At 35.0% G+C, this 23,679-nt stretch overlaps 1 protein-coding gene across 1 annotated transcript; it reads left to right on the forward strand.

Annotated features, from left to right (window-relative positions):
* Positions 1-20,079: 20,079 nt before the first annotated feature.
* On the forward strand, positions 20,080-23,661 carry LOC113334890 (CBS domain-containing protein CBSX6-like). The gene is made up of 2 exons (XM_026581110.1): positions 20,080-20,867; positions 22,474-23,661. Exons 1-2 carry the CDS (start codon positions 20,521-20,523, stop codon positions 23,375-23,377), a joined length of 1,251 nt encoding a protein of 416 aa, XP_026436895.1. The 5' UTR covers positions 20,080-20,520; the 3' UTR covers positions 23,378-23,661.
* Positions 23,662-23,679: the final 18 nt, after the last annotated feature.

A 23,679-nucleotide genomic window follows, 5' to 3' on the forward strand; every position in this document is an offset into this window, starting at 1 on the left:
TTTACTATGTGGATATCATCTAATTCTTGAGCTTCTTTTATTTCATTGAAGATACCAACTAACCAAAGTCGGTACAAGTATCTTACACTTTATAGATGTTGATATAAAAAATATTTTAATATTCAATTGTATTATCATGTTCATTTTATGCTAGCAAATTATAAAATTATGGATGTTTTAGGTCAATGTGTAATATCAGTTCCATTTGCAAGTTTTCACACCATTGATATTGGGTCTCTTATTTACTTTTAGGTCTCAAATGCATATGCTGATAAAGAGAACCTCTCTTATACATGTATCGTATTAGAGGGGGAAATTTCTTTTGTTTGGATATGCAATTTTATTTAATGCGAGTCTTTCACTATTTAGTTAAGACAATAAGATTTTATTGTTAATTTGGAAGGGAAAGCATATTTGGCATATGATATATGCAATATCATCACGCGCGTCATTTTTCACTGCTAAGAAAGATTCAAGGACGCTTCGTATCACTAATATTCAAGGGAATAATATAGGATTTAATGTTTTACATTTTATTTATTTTTATTTTTGTGTGGCGCTGTAAGATGGGCGTTTTTCATATATAGTTTAAACCATAAATGTATAGTTATCATTCTTTATGCAGAGGTTTCATATTACGATATAACGTTTCTCAAACCTAGAATATTGTAGGGAATGATGGCGTTTGATGGTCGTAAAATGACTGGCTGTAAATTATATTAACCCAACCGATTAAACTTTTTTACCATGGGTTCGAGTATTACTAATGTATAACCATGCCAATTACACATCGATACAAGCACAAAGTCAATGTTCGTAATTTAAAACTGTCAGCGGTTCCAAAAATTAATGTAGATATAACACTTTTTAAGGATATGAAAGAAGGCTTCCTAACTCAGATTCAAATTTTTGAATTTCAAAAAAAAATTTACTAAATTTTTTTTTCAGCACAAAATGACAATCTATTTAAATGATGACTGAACTGCATTTGTAATTTGGAATGCAATCAACAAATTACTTTTATTCAAACATGGAATTTCTACGTGTTCTCTCTTGGAACATTAGGTTTTCAAGTTTTTTGGTATTATTTGCAACAACTATGAATGGATGCTTATCTCAATGAATGGATGCTTATCTAAATTATCTTACGGCACGGGGATATGAATTGTTTTTGTGTTGGTTAGATTTTTTTTTTCTTGTGAGACTACCAAGAGTTGAGCGTGGGAGCCCTGGGGTAACTGTAATCTTTTTCAAACTGAATTCGAAGCTTTGATCGATACTATTAACGTCGACCGGATCGGTTTCTTGTTAAATGGCGATTAGGATTTCCACATGGATGTACACTAACATATATACAACAGAAAGTATTTTTTTGGTGATTAAGATATCCAACGTAAGTGTGTACATTGGGATCTGCACCTGTTTTAATTTATGGCAATTGAGATGACCATTCATTCATAGTTGTTGCAAATAATACCAACAAACTTGAAAACCTAATGTCCCAAGAGGAAGCACGTAGAAATTCCAGGTTTGAATAAAAGTAGCTTGTCGATTGCATTCCAAATTACAAACACAGTTCAGTCATCATTTAAATAGATTGTCATTTTGTGCTAAAAAAATTTAGTATTTTTTTTTCAAAATTCAAAAAGTAGAATCTGAGTTGAAAATCCTCTTTCATATCCTTAAAAAGTGTTATATCCACATTAATTTTTGGAACCACTAACAGTTTTAAAACACGAATATTGACTTTGTGCTTGTATCAATGTATAATTGGCATGGTTACACATTAATTATACTTGAACTCATGGTAAAAAAAAAATAATCGGTTGGAAAAATATAATTTATGGCCAGTCATTTTACAGACAATAAAGGTTATCATTCGCTACAATATTCTAGGTTTGAGAAACGTTATACTGTAATACGAAACTTCTTGATAAAGAATGATAACTATACATTTATGGTTTAAACTAACATATGAAAAACGCCCAGCTTACAACGTCACTAAAAAATAAAAATAAATAAATAAAATGTAAAACATTAAATCCTACAACATTCTCTTGGATATTAGTGATACGAAGCGTCCTTGAATCTTTCTTAGTAGTGAAAAATGACGTGTGTGGTGATATTGCATATATCATATGCCAAATATGCTTTTCCTTGAATATTAATAATACAATCTTATTCTCTTAACTAAATAGTGAAAGACTCGCATTAAATAAAATTGCATATCCAAACAAAAGAAATTTCCCCCTCTAATACGATACATGTATAAGAGAGTTGCTCTTTATCATCATATGCGTTTGAGACCTAGAAGTAAATAAGAGACCCAGTCTAAATATTAATGGTATGAAAACTTGCAAATGGAACTGATATTACACCTTAACCTAAGAGTACATAAGAGACATAAAACATCCATAATTTTACAATTTGCTAGCAAAAAATGAATATTACAATACAATTGAATACTAATATTTTTTAAATCCACTTCTATAAAGTGTAAGATATTTTTACCGACTTTGGTTACTTGGTGTCTTCAATGAAATAGAAGAAGCTCAAGTATTAGATGATATCCACATAGTAAAAGATAGGTAATGGATCAAGCATTAGTCATGGTGTATCTTTAGATGAAAAATGTAGATGAATTCATATGCACTAAGCTCTCTTAAACCAAGATAATCTTTAAAAAACTCGACATTTAATCATCGCAATCACATATGTGCATATGAACCACATCTTCTAGCAAAAATTAGACTTGTACCTTTGTGGAACACCAAAACTTCTTCATTTGTATCAATGATAAAATGCATGCAATGAAAATTTGTGTAGTCCCGACACATATAAATATAGTGACGCATCCCAAATTGTATAATTGTATTTCTCCTTAAACCGCTTTCTTCATTGCTTAAAAATAATCACTTGAAATCAGAAAATGAAAGATTATAGGTGAGTTTCAATAAGCCAGTTCTGCATTGCTCGTTTTGAGGTTTCTTAAATTTCAGTATTAACAAGATGGTTGACTATGTATAAAGAATTTAAGATGATCTTTTACCTATTTTTAGATGTCAACTGCATATAACCATTATTTGACTATGCATGAAGAATTTAAGATAAGAAAATACTCACTTTTTAAATCATCAAAAGGTTATAAATATGAATAAATGTAATTTCAAGTTTCACATGATACAAAAAATTTGAAGAATAACATACACACATAATCAAGAAACTTTAATTCATTTGATACGAACATGTACATGACTCTAATCCAACAAAGAGTATGACCTCTCTAACAGCAGTAGTAATACAGTTTAAAAATGCTATTTACCGACCCAAGTTAAGTGCATAACAATGGAACCATCATTTTCCTCATTATTTATTTTCACTCCATGTAAATCCTCTGATTTTGGCCCAAAGAAGTCAAAGTCTAATTAAACAATTTCCTGTCCAGAGAAAAATAAAAAATTTAGTGTAAAAAAATATTAATTAAATGACATGGTATTAGAAAGAACCTAACATAAGAATAAACATGAGTAGATAGCAATCATATCTGATCAATATCTTTTGACTGCAAATGAAAAAAAAAGATAAATTAAAAATCGAGATAACAAAATATCTCAATGAAAAGTAACAAAGAAATTAAACTGCATAAATGACACAAATATTAGGCACCCTTAATCCATTGATGTTAAACAAAAAATTAAAGAGAAAAGCTAACAAAAATTATCTCAATCAAGCAAAACAACAGAGAATCATACCTTGAGAATAGAGTTGTGCAAAGGATGAAAAGCTAACAAAAATTAACAAAAACTATAGAGAAAAGCTAACAAAAATTATCTAGAGAAATTAAACTTCATAAATGACACAAATATTAGGGGCAAGGCACCATGAATCCATTAATGTTAAACAAAAAATTAAAGAGAAAAGATAACAAAAATTATCTCAATCAAGCAAAATAAAATAGAATCATACCTTGGAAATAGAGTTGTGCAAAGGATGAAAAGATAACAAAAAATAACAAAAATTAAAGAGAAAAGCTAACAAAAATTATCTCAATCAACCAAAACAAAAGAGAATCATACCTTGAGAATAGAGTTGTGCAAAGGATTAACAGAGTTGTTAATTTAGAATAAAAGAAACAGTTTGACATTAAATGGAGGAATAACTCCCAAATAAATGACATTAAAAATCTAAATTTATTGGCTAAGTAAAATTAATATGTGAATTAATCTGGACCCTTCTTTATATGCCTAAAATATGGATTGAAAATCTTAAATATTTAGCTCAATCTGGACCATTCTTTATATGCCAGAAATGTAATTGAATAACTTAAATATGTAACTCAATCTGGGCCATCCTTTATATATACAAACTATAGATCTCCGTCCATGGGGAAAACACCATTGTCCCTTATAATATAGATATATGAATTGAGCTTTAATTTCCATCTCGAACAACTGAACGGCGAAATGTTGCTTCCTAAACAATGGAGAGTACAACAATTGAACAGCGAAATGTTGCTTCCTGAAAGGAAAATCAATTGCGGTGAGAAACGTTTGGACATAGAGTAACTGAGCAAAACGAAAGTATTCCACGTTAGAACTAAGAAAAGGTGAACTGCGATATGAGAAAGAAAGTGGGAGAACGACAAGATTGTAAAAATAAGAGTTGATGGTTGGTATATCTTTCTCCCGTTGATTGCAAAGATTATTTCATAAGAAAAAAAATGAAACGCCTTTGACATTGATGAATAGAGTTGTAACGGGTAATAAATTAGAATAAATGATAATATTTGGAAACAATGGCAGTGGCTCTATCTTGATCGTCCTTTATGAGGTTAAAATGTGGATCTCCATTCAGATATCGTCGCTCCATCTCAATCATCCCTTATGTGTCTAAAATGTAGATCCAAAAACACATATTAGTTGATCGATCTGGACCGTTCTTTATGTGTCCCAACTATAGATAGTCGTCGATGTAGGAAAACACCAAAAAAATACTTTCTATTGTATATATGTTAGTGTACATCCATGTGGACATCCTAATCACCATTTAACAAGAAACCGATCCAGTTGATGTTAATAATATCGATCAAAGCTTCGAATTCAGTTTGAGAAAGATTACAGTTCCCCTAAGTTTCCCACGCTCAGCTCTTGGTAGTCTTAAAAGAAAAAAAAAATCTTACCAACACAAAAATAACTCATATCCCCGTGCCGTTACGGCACGGGTCATATCCTAGTCTATCTATATTATAAGGGACAATGGTGTTTTTCTTATTGGACGGACATCTATAGTTTGGACACATAAAGGACATCTATAGTTTAGGAACACAATGGACGGTCACGATCAAATCAATAATATGTATTTTAAATAGACAGTTTAGGAACATAAAGGGCGGTCACGATCAAACCACTACTATGTGTTTTTACATATGGATTGACATCTATAGTTTCCTCACAAATGGTATAAAGAACGCTCCAAATGGTATGTCGCTATTATTTAAGGCATAGCCGTTACAAATTACCATTATTTAACGGTTACAAATTCCTATTAATGTTGTTGAAAATTAATATTTGAGATAAAAGATGGCCCAAATTAAGATACATATTAAAGTTATTCAATTACATTTCCGGCATATAAAGAATGGTCCGGATTGAGCTTAAGATTTTCAAATGGCATGTCGCCATTATTTAGGGCATAGCCGTTACAAATTACCATTATTTAATGGAAATGCGTTCAAAGCAAGTGGTTAGTTCAAAATGTAAAACCCGTCCACTAACTAATGTTGTTTTTCAAATTCATTTCGAGCTTAACTGAAGTACAATTGTGAACGGGAAATGCATTCAAAGCAAGTGGTTAGTTCAAAATTTGCATGTGTAATCGAATGCTTTTTTTTTTTTTAAACTTCATCATTTACATTTTTTATTAAAAATCGAATTAGCTCACCTTAACTAAAGTTGTTTTTCAAATTCATTGCGAGCTTAACTAAAGTACAATTGTGAACGGGATATGCTTTCAAAGAAAGTGGTTAGCTCAAAATTTGCATGTGTATTCGAATGCTTTTTTTTTTAAACTTCATCGGATTATCTCACCTTCATCAACCTACAAAGAACAAATAACACTAGAACATTTGTGGTTACAACATGTAAATTTTTTTTTCATTATGTTAAAGATTACTGTCCTTCACCAACCTGCAAAGAACAAAGAATATTTTGTTAAAAATACAAAAAAACATTTTTTATTTGACTTTTTTTCTTCTGAAACAATAAAAAAAAGAATTTATATCCAAATAATAAATTACCAAAACTTTTCACTTCAATCATAGGCTTCATTTTAATTTTGGTGAAAATGGAAATGTTATTTTATCATAGGCCTAATTTTAATTTTAGTGAAAAAAGAAATGTTATTTTAAAACTTATAATTGACCTAGATAGGACATGTAGACTAGCAAGCTTGCATTCTTCCTAGCCTTGCAAATTGGACAACTATCTAGCTTGGAATCACACTCCTTATCAAAGCTATATTGACACTGAAACCTCAATCTTTTCATAAATCTCGACTTTTTGGATGGTTACCTTTCTCCTCTGCGTCTACTAAGTTTATTTTGTTATCTTCTTGATCTTGATTGTATTTTCCTCCATAACAACACGATTGAGCATTGTTATCTAAACCTTCAATTGCTGACCCATCACCACCAAATCCTTCTTTATTATCATAATTCACCTCCAGCTTCTCAACTCCTGAGTTGGTGTTGCAAATATCGAATATGGAAAACGTGCAAAGTGGTGTTATATCTTCAACCGGAAATAGTTACAAATATCGATGAAGATTCAGCATAATGTTCTGAATAGAACACAAAACAATACCAAAAATCACCAATCTTTGGGGATCGACTAAAAATTTATTATTTTAGGCCAAAATAAAATAATTTACCTGGCATTTTTTTCTTTAGAAATTATTATTTTAATCGACTACAAGTGTAGCCGAATTTATAATGAAAAATATCTAAGATTTTCATAGCTACAAGTTCTCATGGGTCAAAATAAGTCTTATTATATTTATTTAAATCATTATGACAAAAAATTATTTCGTCTCATACCGTGCCATTACGGCACGGGTTATTTCTAGTCAATCTTGAGATACAATTGCCATTGCTTGAGTACTGTAGACCATGATGTTGTTGAGCTTAATCTGCATCGGCAGGCATGTATAGAAATAGTGAGCAACATATTCTGGGCTTTGAAGAGACTATCTGCGGTTGAGGGATTAACTTGCACTAGGTTTTAACCAAAATTGTTGAGCAAAATCTTTATATAAGACAAAGCGGAAAAATTTTTTTTAAAAAAATCAATGATAGTTTCTTATACCGCAGACATCAAATCTACATATCTATTAGAGGTTCAATAGTATGGATTCCTAAAATCTTGGGAGTTTTCAGTCATGGGTGTAGCGCCCCCAAAGCTAGCAGTTGACTAATCCAAGAGATTAACTAAATAAAGAGGCACTAATAAATCTAAATTATATATTTAAGCATTCAATTAAGAAATATGCTACAAAACTTAACCCAAAACTAGCCCTGCTCTGAAATATACATATATATATATATAGAAACTCCTCTCAAATGATACATATACAATAGTCATTTGGTTTACAGATAGAATAAACAACATAATAAACATCGCCGAAGTTAACCAACTAACAGACTCATCTCCTCGAAGCTTCTTCTGCGCAACTCTGATCTGTCTTTGAAACTGAAAGTGGGAATGAGTGAGCACATCATCCCTAAAAGGGGTGCCAAGTAGAAATAACATTTAAATTTCAAGTAATCACTAGAATGATCTGGAAAACAGTACATGTTTTTCCTAAACATTAAAAAGGCAACTAATTCACAGAAATAAATAATCATGTATATGGAACTAACTCATTCTTCAAACAATGTATATATTGGTGTCCACCAGTTCCATACCTCCACACCTATTAGGTAATATTGTGGTGTATCGCCCTAGCCATAACATAAATGCTGAAAGTAAGTATGTATAAATGAAGGAGCAGTATCCTATATACCACAGATGGAAAATCTTATTTTCCAAGCATTCAAATGGAAATTCTTATTTCCCAAACCATTCATAGAGACAAACAAAGCATTACAGCTCCTTTCCAAACCATGGAAAGATTAAATGAATCAACAGAACGTTTCGAATTTAAATTAAACAGTGTATTGAAAGCACAACCAGATAATGCATGAATTTGATAAACATAAACTCTTGTAAAAGAAAACAACAATAATCACAAAATAGCTAAATGTAAATTCCCACATCTTTTGATGACAAGCCACGCCTTCCTCGAGATCCACGATCCACTGGTTCATCCTTTGAATCGATCATTGTCAATAAGATTAACTGTTATTCACACAAGAACTCTAAGAATCTAGCCAAAATGGCTCACACAAGAATCACACAAGTCTATCTAATAGTTCTAAGTCCATTTATGGTTATACACCTTTTCATTATTTATCTTTAGCATATCTAAAGGTACACTAATTCAATTAGATTGTTTCCATAGTTCATTATCTAAGTCTTATGAATATCTACAACTTTGTAAAAGACACTAAAGACTAATTCAGACCATAAGGGTCAAATACATCAAAATAGGAAAACTAAATCTAAGCCCAAGTTCACTAACCAAGCCCATTACACAAGGCTTGGTCCACTAGGCCAACTAACGGTCTCTAACAGTCAAAAGGGTCAATTAACGGTCAACGTCCAAGGTCAGGTCAATAGTCAAAGTCTAGTCTGGTTAAGCCAAGTCAAAGCCTGGTCAAAAGGTCAACTGAGTCAAATCCGGTCAAATCCTAATTACTGAGTTAACTCACACAACTAAGTTGACTCGTTGAATCAGATAAGTCACATAACTGACTGGGATGACTGACAAGCCTAAGTTCAATTGCAGCTTCATTTCCTACAGCATAACCTTCTTATTTATCATACAATTCTACAATGATTATTCACATCAACTTCACCAAATTACATCTATAATTTTCTTCATCACAGAGATACAATCAATTCAGATAAACTTCATAATTTAACCATTATCGTAAGCTCAGCTTACCTGCAATAGCAGTTCCAAGCTTTCATAACAATACTCCAAACCACTACTTACAATCCTTAATCATTCATATAACAGTTTCAATTCAAATAACCTCGCACACTCAAATTGAGTCTCTACCAGTTCACAAGTTCCAACTGTAACTTAATTTCATATCCACCATTTCCAGCTCTTCTTACCTCAATCATTAGTTCACTCAAAACAATTTTTAAACCTCCACCAGCCACTCATATTCCCTGTAACTTCAACCACACTAACATTATAACTTCAAATGCACATCTTGGATCATTCTCAGTTTCATAACCATCTCAAAATACCATACCTCACCAAACCCACATTTCCTGTAAAATCTCATTCATTCAGACTATCCGATAACACCTACAGCTTCATATACACAAAAAACACCACCATTCTCTAGCCACCAACACTAATTTGCAACTCAATCAACAATAACCGGAATCTTCAGGAACAATCTTAATTCATCTATAGCTTCTTACTCAGGAACCCTAATTTCTGATTTGTGGGAAAACAAGAACAAACCCTAATTCATAATTCTAAGTTTCACAATTAAACTGAAATTAGGACTCCATATAATTGATCATACTTCAATCTAAACAAACCCATCTAAGATTCATCAATCCTTATTCCATTTTACTCAAGACAATTTCAAATTAGCGAAACCCTAAATTACCTTTTAATTTTGATTCTTCATCAAGAAAGCTTCACATCGTCAATAAAACATCAACCCATTCGATCTTCACCCACTAAAAACTCGAAATCATCATCATCATCTTTATACAGACCTAATTTCAAATCCAGAAAACCCCAACTTATTTACAAAAATACAACACCCAGGTACGGTACCGGGGTGTGGCTTACCCAGGCTGAACATCCCCCCCCCCACCCCCACCCCCACAAATTTTGTAAAAACGTATTTTGTCTATACCATTTTCAACATTCCTGAAAATTATCCCATGCGTATATTTGAAATACCCATTATAGAGTTATAAAGTTAGGGCAACCATAAGTTGAATCTTTTTTTTGATGCTTATGATACTTTGATGTTACGTGGAATTCATATGAGGAGATAAGATACTTGCTAACATGATCTCATCCGTTCAAAATTTTAAATACCAAAGAAAAGAACACAGGGTCATGCTAAGTCGCCGAATTTTCACCTATTCTGAGTCTTATTTAAATGAGGTATTACAATTTTATTCAGATAACACGTGTGTTAGTGCTTGTTCTTGTGTTCCCTCTACTTGGTTTTTTCTAACTCCACATGTTTTTAACCAGGCTATGAAAATTAAATAGCAAAGGATGTGAAGTATAAAAGAACAACTCCCATTTCTTCTTGTCGAGCTACTTAATCAGTTATCCTCGGTCCAAAATAGTACACTAAACCGCTAAATTAGATGTCACTGCTTTGTTGGTTAGTGCTCTTTTTTTCCCCTTCCTCCGCAGATATAAGTATACTGAAAAAATTTAGACGTATGAGCACATAAAACATTTAAAAAAGATAAAAAGAACGGGATCGTGGCAAAAACGACAGCCACCTCTGAGCAATGCGTTCATGAAATAACTCCCAAAAAGAGTTGCGTCACGGCAAAAACGGCAGCCATCCCGAGCAATGTGTTCCGGAAAGAATTCTCCAAATTGAAACCTGATATGGAGATAAGAAAAGACAACACGTTGTATCACGTAATGTAGACGCATTTATCAAATGTTACAATGGAAAAGAAAATAAAGTATTGTGAAAAAAAAATTTAGCCCCCAGACCTAGAATCCTGGTTCCGTCGCTGGCTCAAATATTCTCTTCTCTAACTCGGAATCAAAAACACTAACTCAATATTCAACACCAGTAACCCACTCTTGATTTTTCTCCTCTTACTTGTTCTCCAAAATCGCCAGACGAAAGACAAAGGAAGAGCAAAAGAAGAAAGAAGAAACGAGAAGAGAGAAGAAGAGATAAGAGAGAAGAAGAAAAGAAAAGACCACTTGAGGATAAGGCCGACGATATTTACTGAGGCACACGGAATATTAGACATGGGCAGCCAAGTCGGTCTATTGAGAAATGATAATTTTACCCTTCATACTAATCCAACGATATCTTCTTCGTCCAATATCCGAATAACACGTTCGAGTAGCCCATTTCGAATAAATTTTAGAGATCTATCTAGTGGTACTAGATTTGTATCTAGATCGTTGTTAGATTAATTTTTATTAATTAATATCCGTGTTAAACTAATCGAGTTGTTATCAGCTAATTCGTCATTTGACCGGTCTAACAACGTTGACGAACTTGAGGATCTTTACAGTGGGATACTCATGAATCTGACTAATTTGTGCTGCAGATTTGGGCATACCAATTACATAGCATTCTCCACTACCCTCCACCCTCGTCAAATTACCTTGTTGCACTCTCAGCTGCATGTTGAGCACTACTGCCAAACCCAAAATTAGCATGCACATCTGCAAATGGGTTACTGGTATCTTGTCCAATGGGTGCGGGCTTGGGTTGATTAAAATGTTGTCGAAGACGATCCACCGGAGAATCCATCAACAATTCATGCAAAACAGCGCCCGGTGGTCGATCTTCTTGCAAATCCTCCTCAAGCTTCACCTTAATATTATGCTGCAAATCGTCCAGATACCAGGAGAAATCTGCTTCAAACTCAGGAGACTCACAGCCCTGTAGAAAAGGAATCCCATACGGCAGCCGAGTTATACAATGCTCTCGAGGATACCAATGGATTATTGGTTCCTCCTCAACCTCAACCATCTTTCTTTTTCCCTTTCGATCATCACCAGTCCTTATTTCAGACATCGTATTTGGAAGTACCAGAAGCTCGATTTCTTTGGAGATTTTGTCGATGGAAGATCAACAGGGCGAATGAAATTACTTCTCTCTTCAACAGAAGAAAAATTAAAGAATAAAGGAGACAGTTCTTGGGGTCTTTCTTCTTTAAATGAAGACGGTTTCCAAAACGAAACCTCTTCCGTATCCCACACTTCTATCCCTCCTCCTGTCGCTTCACTTCTCCTTTCTATAGAGCATCAGTACCTATAATATACGGATTTCATCCAATTTAAGATTGAACCAACTAACACTTTGTGACTATGTTTGATAGATGGCATCTGGAAGGAGAAATTTCTTACATTTGGAAACATGGAAACTTCGGCGCCAATAACTGCCCCAACTTCCTTCACACGCACCAGTCACTCAATTTTGATTCAGATAGAAATCTACCCAACTCAGCTAGCGGTCTTTCTGACTCAAAAAGATTTCTCGACTGACTGGAATCTCTCAAAGCAAAACTTCTCTGGCCACAAACCAACTAGCAAAAGTTTTGGACAACTTATATCTGACAGGCTAAGTATCTCCACCTTTACAATAATACAAAATATCTTTCAAATTCTTGCGCATGCTCACCATGATAACTTGTATTTTACTGAACATCCTTTGCATTCCAGTAGAAAGTACATGAGAAACTCTAACCTTAATTATAATAAGCTATGCTCTAGTTTTTCTTGCTATGACAGGTCACTCTCACAAGGCTTACCAACAATGCCAGTAAAGCCAACCATTTCAGGCATATGACTCTCTGGGCTAGCACATAGTTTTTCTACCTTTCATCAGTTTGGAGTAGGACCCTAAAAACCCTTCAGTACCTCATCCAACAAGAAATCCAAAGCCAAACCAATTTTAAAACCTATCTCACTAAGATTCTCACTGATCAACTTATACAAAATAACAAAAAGTACTTTCAGAGGATCTCTTACATACATCACAAAATTCAAATTAAAGTGCTGAGCTCTAGTACTTATCTTATCATCTCTCCATCCGTCTATACCTGCATCACTACACAAATTTATTCCATGGCCTCCTCTTCAGGAACCAAACCTTCTGATCCAGTTGAAAATCTAGTTAATCAAATGAATTACTCTCTAAATATTCCTGAAGATCTATTTCCTAAAGTTTTCATCAATGGTGAGAATACTCTACCAAAAAAGAAGGAAGACTGGAAATGGGTTTTCATTGGCAGATATTGTAGCAAGACTTCTCATGATACTAGAACTATCTCAAGATATCAACTCAAACTGGGAGCTTAGAAGGAATGTTGAAGTTAACCTTTGGAAGAAAAGAAGAAACTACTACTCAATCAAGCTTGGTAGCATAAAAAACTATAAAGTGTTCAGGAAAGGAGGAACTAGGGGAATCTTTGACAAACTCTTTGTGCTAACTGAAGTTCCTCCATCTGGACCTGACTTCATCGATGAAGCAAACTTTTACAAGGTTTGGATTTGGTCTTTAGTTAAAATAATCCCAAAACACATAATACCTGACATCAAAAACATCATGAACCAGTTGGAATTTATCAGGATTCAAGGAAAGCTTATGGAAGAGATGATGATGAAAAGAATCTTGAGGTTTTCCTAACCATTGATGTAACCAGGGCTCTGAAATATGGTATCAATGTTTATGAGAACCCTTCAACTTCATACTGGCTTGAAATGGCTTATGCTCTAAATGGTATTGCTTTCTGCAAAGTTTGCAGAATCCTTGATCATCCTGGACCTCTCTGTGAGGTAAAAAAAGTGCAACCTCAAACCAACCCTCAGCACAACCACCCCTCAAACTTTAACAATCAATACCCATCATCTTCAAATAACCAATACCCCTCATCTTCAAATTCTCCTAAAAAATCCCACACTCCCAACAACTCCAGCTCCAGCAGTCCACAAGCACCCATTAAAATTAGACATTACTCTGATAAGGATGCAACTGATGAATTTTCCATCAAGATGAGAATAGCCCAAAGACAGATTCTTCTAAAAAACAGCCGTGAAGAACTTGATGGACCTGAGAATTACATTATCTTCAAAGCTGGCCTGCACCAACCTATACAAGGAGAAATACCTACTACCAACTCTGAAGCCCTTGTTCTCCAAAAGAAGCATAAAAAACTCATTGAAAGCTATAAAAAAAAAGAGAGGTTACAGAAGAAGAAAGGAATCCACATCAAAACTGCAGCTATAAAACTAAATTTTCCAACTACTGCTGGATTGGAAATCTCTTATACCCCTGAATACTCATTCCCAAAAGTTAATAATCCACAAAAATATCCCATCCCAAATGCTTCTCTCCCAACTGCTTTTGTCATTGGACCCTTCCTATCTGAAATTCAACAAAAAATCAATGAGGACTTCAATAAACAGAAATAACTGCTTTGGGAAAGAAGGAAAAAAGAGTTCAAACTCAAAGATGTGGATACTAACCTTCACCCGCAATTAGTTGATCTCAAAGTAAAGCTTCTGCAACCAGAGAACACTACTGGAAATCATCGTCTTACCTGGGAGCAAATTCAGCCTCCAAAAAGGAGCAATACTCAGTCAATACAAATGGAAGAGGACCATCTGAAAGACAAGACTACTGGTGGCCTTGAGGGAGCAAATCCTTTTTCTCCAATCTAGGTATGGACCTCAATTCTCACCTTAAGTTTCCAGCATCTTCATCTATATTCTTATAAAATTTTCACTGGTAGGAAAAATTTCATCATCATTAGCCTAATCATCTATATTTTCACTATCCAACTTAGCTATCACTATGAAGGATACACCATCATCATATTCACATGCCCAAATGTTTCTTATTTCTTATTTTACTCTAGCTTGGAACTGTCAAGGTTTAGGACAACCACATACCATAAAACAACTAAACAACATGCTAAACAAGTATAATCTTGACATAATTTTTCTTTCAGAAACTAAACACCAGTCCAAGAATTTAAAAACTACTCTTAGCAAAATAGGAGTCACAAATTTCTGGTTTGTAGAACCTAGAGGTAAATCCAACACTGCTGGTGGGCTTGTCTTAGCTTGGAAAACTAATCTGAAAGTAACTATAGAGGATTTCTCTAACTACCATATTAATGCTTCTGTTGAACCTATAGATAATGAACCTTGGATTTTCACAGGTTACTATGGTAATCCTTATACCACTCTAGATAAATTAAACTCTTGGAAAATGATAGAAAACACTCGCACTCAGAATACCCTTCCTTGGTTGATAATGGGTGACATGAACTTTGTTTTGCATGATTATGAAAAATTCAGCCAACATCCCATTGATTCAAATGAGGCTAATTTTTTTTTGGAGAAAATATAGGAAGCAAATCTTACTGATCTTTGCTTCACTGAATGTCCCTTCACCTGGACCAACAAAAGAGTTGGTATTCACTTAACTGAACAAAGGCTTGACAGAGGCCTTTCTTTTGAAAGATGTCTTGACATTCACCCAAATTCCACCATTTCAAACCTCCCTGCCATTGGATCTGATCATAACCCCATTCTTCTCGATACCAATCCTACCTGGAAACAGGGTCACATTCCCTTCAAATTCTTTGGTCCTTGGCTTGATCACAAGGATCGCAAAGAAATCATTGCTGATTGTTGGAAGGCTCACCACAAAGGCTCTCTAGCCATTAAGATAGCTATAAAGTTAAGAGATGTCAAAATTAAGTTGAAGAGATGGAACAAAGAGGTTTATGGCAACATCAAGACACAACTTGAAGAATGCATCAAGCAGTTGGATTGGGTTACTAAACACATCTTCACCAACAATAGAAAGCAAAAAACCAGGTGGAACATTGGAAAGACATTCAAGAGAAATTCTGGAAGACAAAAAGTAGGGGCCAACTCATCAAGCTAGGTGACAAAAACACCAGCTTTCCACATCTCTGCCAAGAAAAGATATAGAAGAAACAAGATTGTCTCCATTCAACAAGAAAATGGTACATGGTAGCACAATAGTAAAGAAATATATCAATGTTTCACCAACCATTTTACCAATATGGCTACAGCTGAACCCATAACTATCAAGACCTCTCTCATTAACCTCATCCCCACTACTATCACCACCAATGAGAATACCAATCTTCTAAAAATCCCTGATGCCATAGAAATTAAAAACATTCTTTTCAGTATGAATGGAGAAAAATCCCCAGGTCCCAATGGTTTTCCTCCAAACTTCTTTCGATCTAATTGGGAAGTTGTTGGGGAAGATATCACCAATATAGTTCAAAACTTCTTTACCTCTGGCTTCATTCTTAAAGAGATGAATTCTACATTCATTTCCCTCATTCCCAAAACTGATAACCCTACTACCCCTGCTCAATTCAGACCTATCTCTTCTTGCAATACCACCTATAAAATTATATCTAAAATGCTTGCTCAAAGACTCAAACCTCTTCTACCCAAGCTCATTTCTCCTTTTCAATCTTCTTTTATCCATGGCAGATAAATTTCTGACAATATTGCCATTTCCCATGAAATTATTCATCATATGAACACTAGACAAGGGAAAAAAATGAACTAATGGTACCATGGGAATCAAGATTGATATGGCTAAAGCCTTTGACAGAGTCAACTGGGACTTCGTAATTCAGGTGATGAAACAGATGGGATTTAGCAGCCAATGCTGTAACCTCATTCACCAATGCATCTCCACCACCAGTCTTGCTGTTCTCATTAATGGCTCTCCTGGAAACTTCTTCAATCCTTCAAGAGGTCTCAGGAAAGGAGACCCTTTATCCCCCTATATTTTTCTCTTCTGCATGGAGGCCCTTTATAGATATCTTATCTCTGCAGAATCTCAAGGTCTCATACATTGAATCAAACTTTACAATAATGCCCCTGCTATCAATCATCTCCTCTTTGCTGATGATTGTATGATATTCTGCAAAGCCAACATGTCTGAATGCAACAATCTCATCAAGATTTTCCGAGAGTTTGGCCAATCCTCTGGTCAACTAATCAACTTTGCCAAATCATGGATCTTCTTCAGTAAAAACACATTTTTAGATATGGAAATTGTTATTAGTGAAGCCATGCAGGTTTTAAGAATTAACAGCACTGATAAATACTTGGGATCTCCTCTATTCACCAACAGAATCAAGATTCAATCCTTCAAACCTTGTGTGGATAAACTGAGACAAAGGTTTGGTGGATGGAACACAAATCTTTCAACAGCTGGCAAAGTTACCTTAATCCAAACAGTCACTTCCACCTCAAGTGTCTACCAAATGAACTGCTTCAAGATACCCAAAGGAACCTGCAAAGAACTAAATGCTATCCAAAGGGATTTCTTCTGGAACAAGGAGCAAGATAAATCTAAAGGATTATACTATATTGCTTGGGATGTTGTCAACAAACCTAAGGAGCTAGGTGGCTTAGTCTTCAAAAATATGGAATTCTTCAACCTTTCCATGATATCCAGAATAGCATGGAGATTAGTGAAAGAACCAAATTCTCTCTGGAGCAATACTATGAAAGCTTCTCATTACCCCAACCAGGAGATTATCAGAATTGACACTAAACCAAAGGCAACTGACTCTTGGATATGGAAAGGAATCCTAGAAGGCATATCCTGCATTCAACAAAATTACATTTGGAAGATTGGAAATGGATCAAAAATCCATATCTGGGAGGACAGATGGATAGAAGGATCCCATTGCATTATACAAAAACCTCCCCTTTGCCCCCCTGACCTCATAACTGTTAATCAACTTTTCACTATCCATGGAGAATGGGACCAAAATCTCATAGCTCTTTGGTTCACTCAAGACACCCAAAACCTCATTATCAACACCCATCACAACCCAGACTCTGAAGATAATATAATTTGGAGTCTGACTAATATAGGGAATTTTTCTGTCAAATCCCTGTATGGTAAGTAGATCAATGATAAGTATGAAAATGATGTTATGATTACTCCTTGGATGCATATATGGAACCTAGACACTACTCCAGCTATCCATCTTTTCATTTGGAAGTGTGCCCATGGCATTCTCCCTACCAATGCCAAGACTGTCAGCATCTTACATTATATAGACCCTATCTGCTCTCTATGCAAAAACTCCTCTGAAGATATCACTCATGTTCTTTTATCCTGTCTTGCGGCTTCTGATGTATGGACTCACATCTTTGGGGAGAACCATCAAATCTTCTCTAATTATAGATCCTTTCATGATTGGTTCAATGGTTGGTTCTCTCCAACAAATCCCAGAGCTAATTGGAATGCTACCTTTGCTACCATCTGCTGGTTCATCTGGAAAGCTAGATGTGATCAAATCTTCAGAAACATTCAAATTTCTGTTGCTAAAACGGCTATAAAGATCACTCAACATCTTTGTACCTACAACAGGGTTCTTCACAATCCTGGGCATATCCTAAATAGTTACTTCCACCACATAAAGCCAAATGTCCAGAACACAAACTCCACCAGTCTGAACAACAATCTTGGAAGAAATCTTGGCATCACTATTAGCATTCATATTCAACACATGAACAATGGAATAGCTAATAGTGATCCTCTTACTTATACTAATTTTGCTCTCTTGGTTGTTTCTTTTACAGGTCAATGCATGGGAGCTAGAAGCATCAAAGACTACACAATAGGTCTCAGCAGCTCAGACAGAGCAAGTAGAGGATCTCAATTAGCACTGAATTGGGGAGAAGAGCTGCACCAGCAACACATAGACTATGCAACAGCAGAAGAATAAATTCTACAAACCATTCAATCTCTTTATCAAACTCAAGTGCAAGAACGATTCCAAGGAGATCATCTTCAAAATACTGACAGAAGAATTGATCCAATTGATTTTTTCTTGGGAAGGTTGATCAAAAGAACATCTCAACAGAATATAACTACTGCAAATTTAGCTAGGATAGCTAGAAATTCTACTTCCTTCCAGAACTTCAACTGGAAAGGTCCTAATCTCGTATCTCTTTTTACTATGCTACAACATCCTACAAATATTTATGAAACATTGGATCACTGTAATAATTCCAACACTAGCATTGTTAGAGATCTCCTCTTGATGGATCATCCTGTTGCCGGTCCTGGCATGGCTGATACGATGGTTGTAACTCGGGATGAAGTGCTCAGTTGAGCCCTTCTCTCTTTTTTCTATAAAAAAAAAGACTTAATCATTGAAACACTTAATTGACAAAGATTTGATTTTTTTATAAACTTAACAATGAGTCAGGAAAAAATTCTAATCAATACCATTCTATGAAACCTTACCAAGTTCACTTTAACATTTTTAAAGTGTAATGTTATTTGATGTTTTCGGTATGTTTGATTGATTTGTGATGGTTAGTCCAAACACGATTCGAATTGGTGTCCAGAGGACGCAACATAAAAAATTAAGTGATAGAACATGAGTCACTGGGATAAAATGGGCACTTCAAAGTTAAATATTCACATGAGTAGATCGCACACACCGTTAAAGGTTATATATTTGTCAAAGTTTAGGTTTTAGAGCATCTACAGTGGGCGAGTATAACCAAAAATTTGGGATGAGATCGTAACACAGTGGGACGGAGTAAAGATCAAATCCCAACCAAAGATCAAATTCCAGACCAAATATGGTCGCGACCAAATCCCAAATTCTAATATAGTCGGGCGTAAATTTAAAGTACGCTTGTTGCTGGGCGTAAATTTAATGTACGCTTGTTAACGGGCGGAGATTTAAATTACGCCCGATGAAAATTCAAATTAAATAAAAAAGAAAAAGAATGAGGAAAGTTACCAAAAATGGGGCGGACTTTTAAAGTCCGCCTGATGAAATTTTACGAAAAAAAAATGGGACGGACTTTAAAAGTCCGCCTGACGAAATTTTAATCATGTACCGTTGCGTCACAACACGGACTAAACCCAAAATTTGGTCTTTTTTTTTGATCTTTGATCTTTGGTTTTGATCGCACCACTGCAGTTGCTCTTAGGGGGTAAACTACACTAGAATTCACAATTTGGGGGGAAACTATATCACTAATTCGTTTAGGGGTAAACTCAAAAACCCAGAAAATAATTTAGAGAAACATGTGAATCGCTGGTGGTAATTATTTTTTGATAATAGACATAAGAGACAAAAATATGAGTTTATTTTTAGCAGGGACAATTTCAGCTATTATTATCTTCTTGTCATTCACCGAACAAAACTTATTAACTCAGTGGATTCACTCACCATTTCATCATCTGAAAACAAAAACCATACTTTTCAGACCCCCTAATCGCAGAAAGAAAAGTAGAAGAAAATCTCCATAAAATCATCCGAATTTCCCGCACGTTTCAGTATTGTCTATCTTTAGCAAATTGAAACAGAAAAATTCCACCCAAAAAATACCTTTTTCATGGGAGGAGGCATTACCCTGAACTTTTATCACCACCATGGCGGGTTTCCTCAGCTCATCTCCCAAAACCACTGATGGTCCTCTAAATCCAGCGATCAAACCCATACCTGGTTTTGTTGATCCTCCTAAACCCATCGGTGGTTTTCTCTTGTTACTCATATTTCTTCATTCTCTGTTATAATAATTAATTAAAAAATTGATTTGTTTTTTTCTTGATTTTTGTTAATGGCTTCGGTGTTTTTGTATCACGTGGTGGGAGATCTGACTGTTGGTAAACCAGAATTGGTTGAATTTACAGAGAATGAAAGCGTTGAATCAGCAATTGCAGCAATTAGTAAGTGTACTGAAGGTGGGATACCTGTTTGGAAGAAGAGAACGCAAATGGTGGGTATGGCTGAGAATTCCGAGATGAGACAACAAAGATTTGTGGGTATTATCAATTCTCTTGATATTGTTGCGTTTCTGGCTAGAGAAGATTGTTTGAAAGATCAAGACAAGGCTATGAGAACTCCTGTTTCTGATTTTATTATACCTAATAAATCATTATTGAAGGAGGTTGATCCCGGTACAAGGTGAGAATTTTATTTTTAGATTCATTTGAATCTTTCTATGACCTGATTTTTCTATTTACATAAATAAACAAGAGAATAATCAAAACTTAGGACTCCATGACACTCAAAGCTACTATATCACCAAATCAAACTAGATTAACTAACAGGGCTCAATCACATGGGAAATACTTAAGTTAGGGCAAACTTGCAGCGCCACTGAATTTCTAACTATGTTTTTGTTTCGATCCGATTCATGGGTTTCTCTTGCTTCTTTGTTTCATTATTATTATTATAGTTTTGTGATCCTCATATGAGGTTTCTTGAGAGGTGAATTGGTGAGGTTTTCATGCTTATCCATTTCTCTAGTTTAGATTTTATTTGGTCGAATTTGAGATTTATGAATCAATTTGGTTCAGTTATCATGTTTTTCTAGATGTTTAATGTGTGGATTGGATTTGATGGTGTTCATTTTTTTACACATTTCAAGGTTATGGAGTTGGTACTTGAGATAAATGCTATCAATGGCGTAGTTCTAGATCCGTGTCTAACTCTCCAATCATCTCAAACTCACACACTTCGACTGTCTCTGATTCTCCTCCTTTATCAATCATTTTGATATTTGATTGTTCTTACTCTTTTGTGGCTTTAAAATTATACTTTTCTCATCAAACTTCATTGAATACTTGTGCACATATTGAGTGGCTTTGAAACTATCAATGATGTGGTTTTTATGGTTTTATATTTGTTAAGAAAAAGATAGATTTGTTTTAGAGTTAGGTTGGATGCCATGTAGTCCAAACAAACGACTGTTTTGGTGTGAAGTTGATGTGAATATTCAAATTATTCTGATAAATATAGATTATATTATACGTGCTATATTTACTTGATTTTACCATTTTTACTTGTTTCTTGTGATTGCGGTTGTGTTCGAGTCTTGTACTGGTGTGGGTCTATATCTCGTCACTTCTACAGGAGAACTCTCATTATTGGTCTCCATTATTGAGGTTTGAGTGTAGCGGTTAATATTAAAAGTTGTTATATCTTTGACAGAATCCAAGCATGTTTAAATTTATGATATGTTGTTTAAAATAAACTTGAGCTGATTGAGGCAGTATATTACTATATTATATTTGAATTATACAAAGTCCTATATGTTGTGTTTAGTTTATTCTAGATGATATATGCTTGATGTAATATAGTTCCTGTGAACTCCCAATATATTATAAAACAATTTGATATTTCTAGGCAATCTAAAGAAAGGTAGCATCTGATCACTTGTGTATATTATCAGTAACGTGAATTAACAATATGAGTAAACAAAATACAACTTCCCCAGAAAACTTCACCAATTAGACACATCCTTATATTTTTTGTTTTCCCCCGAATCGTCATAGCCTTCAGCATTTTATTTTTCAATTAAAATGTTTCAAAGTGATGGCAGTAGAGCTTTATAGTTTACACTTACTTCTAGTCTTCAGGTCATATATTTTCTCAACATTAGTGATGAATTTGACATACTAATCTCAACAAAGGATTCTACCTTCTGTCTAAATTTATTTTTGGAGTTACTCTGGATTATGGTGCCTTCTGTTAATTCTTCTTTACTGTGACTGAACTCTTTGTGAAGATTGATAGATGCATTGGAGATGATGAAGCAAGGAGTTATGCGCCTCCTTGTTCCTAAGAGTGTGGCATGGAGTGGTATGAGCAAGCGCTTCTCGATTATTTACAATGGTAAATGGCTAAAGAATCTGGATCCATCATCCATGGGAAGCAGCAATATCTTAACAGGCAGTAGCAACCGCTCGTCCACATCTTCTCCTGCGTTTCGTGAGACCAAGTTCTGCTGCTTATCTAGAGAAGATGTGATTCGCTTCCTTATTGGCTGCCTCGGTGCTCTGGCTCCTCTTCCTCTCTCCTCTATCTCGTCCCTCGGAGCTGTGAACTCTAATTTTCACTTTATTGAGGCACTATTGCCGGCACTAGAAGCTACCCGTAAGGTCCCCCAATATCCGACAGCAATAGCTGTTATAGAGTCCACAGATGGGCGAAAAAAGATCATAGGTGAGATTTCAGCTTCCAACTTATGGAAATGTGATTACTTAGCTGCTGCATGGGCCTTAGCCAACTTGTCGGCAGGCCAGTTTGTAATGGGAGTTGAGGACAATATGACTCCAAAGTCTTTTCCGGATATGTGTTTGAATAATAATGATGGTGCTGCTGGAGCAAGGGTGAAGAAATTCTCTAGTAGGAGTGTTGGGTTCTTTAGCAGCAACCCAATGAGTCCATCTGCTGGAGGGCGGAACATGATGTTGTATAGAGGGCGGAGTGCACCATTGACATGCAAGGTCACAAGCTCGTTGGCTGCAGTGATGGCTCAAATGTTGTCTCATAGGACAGCACATGTCTGGGTGACGGAGGCTGATAGTGAGGATGATCATGATGAGACTTTGGTTGGGGTGATTGGTTATACTGATATCCTTGCTGCGGTGACCAGGCATCCTGCTGCATTCTTTTCTCCAGCTTCTTGAGTTTTGAGTAACTGGATCTTATTTGGTGTAGTGGCAGAGAGATTTGTTGCTTTTTCTTCCGTGAACAAGTCCAATATATATCTTTTCTATTTGCTTTGTTTTTGATTCTTTTCTCCAACTTCTTGATGATGCTGTTGTATTCATACAAGCTGTATTAGTTGGGTTTGGATGCTGTTTTCGATTCTTTTATTGTGGCAAATAATGGATTCTAATGTAAGTGTTACTGTATCTCGCCAGCATAAATCTGTGCCAAATAATGGATTCCAAGTTTTCTTCCCAGAAAACTTGCCCATGGCTCTCTG

The sequence above is a fragment of the Papaver somniferum genome, unplaced genomic scaffold, assembly GCF_003573695.1.
Source record: "Papaver somniferum cultivar HN1 unplaced genomic scaffold, ASM357369v1 unplaced-scaffold_137, whole genome shotgun sequence".
NCBI classification, from domain to species: Eukaryota; Viridiplantae; Streptophyta; class Magnoliopsida; order Ranunculales; family Papaveraceae; genus Papaver; species Papaver somniferum.

Bases quoted from the DNA above. Each gene is read 5' to 3' on its own strand.
- LOC113334890 (XM_026581110.1), top strand. From the start codon at position 20,521: ATGGCTTCGGTGTTTTTGTATCACGTGGTGGGAGATCTGACTGTTGGT. The intron at 20,868-22,473 runs GTGAGAATTTTA...CTCTTTGTGAAG, and splicing joins GAGGTTGATCCCGGTACAAG to ATTGATAGATGCATTGGAGA.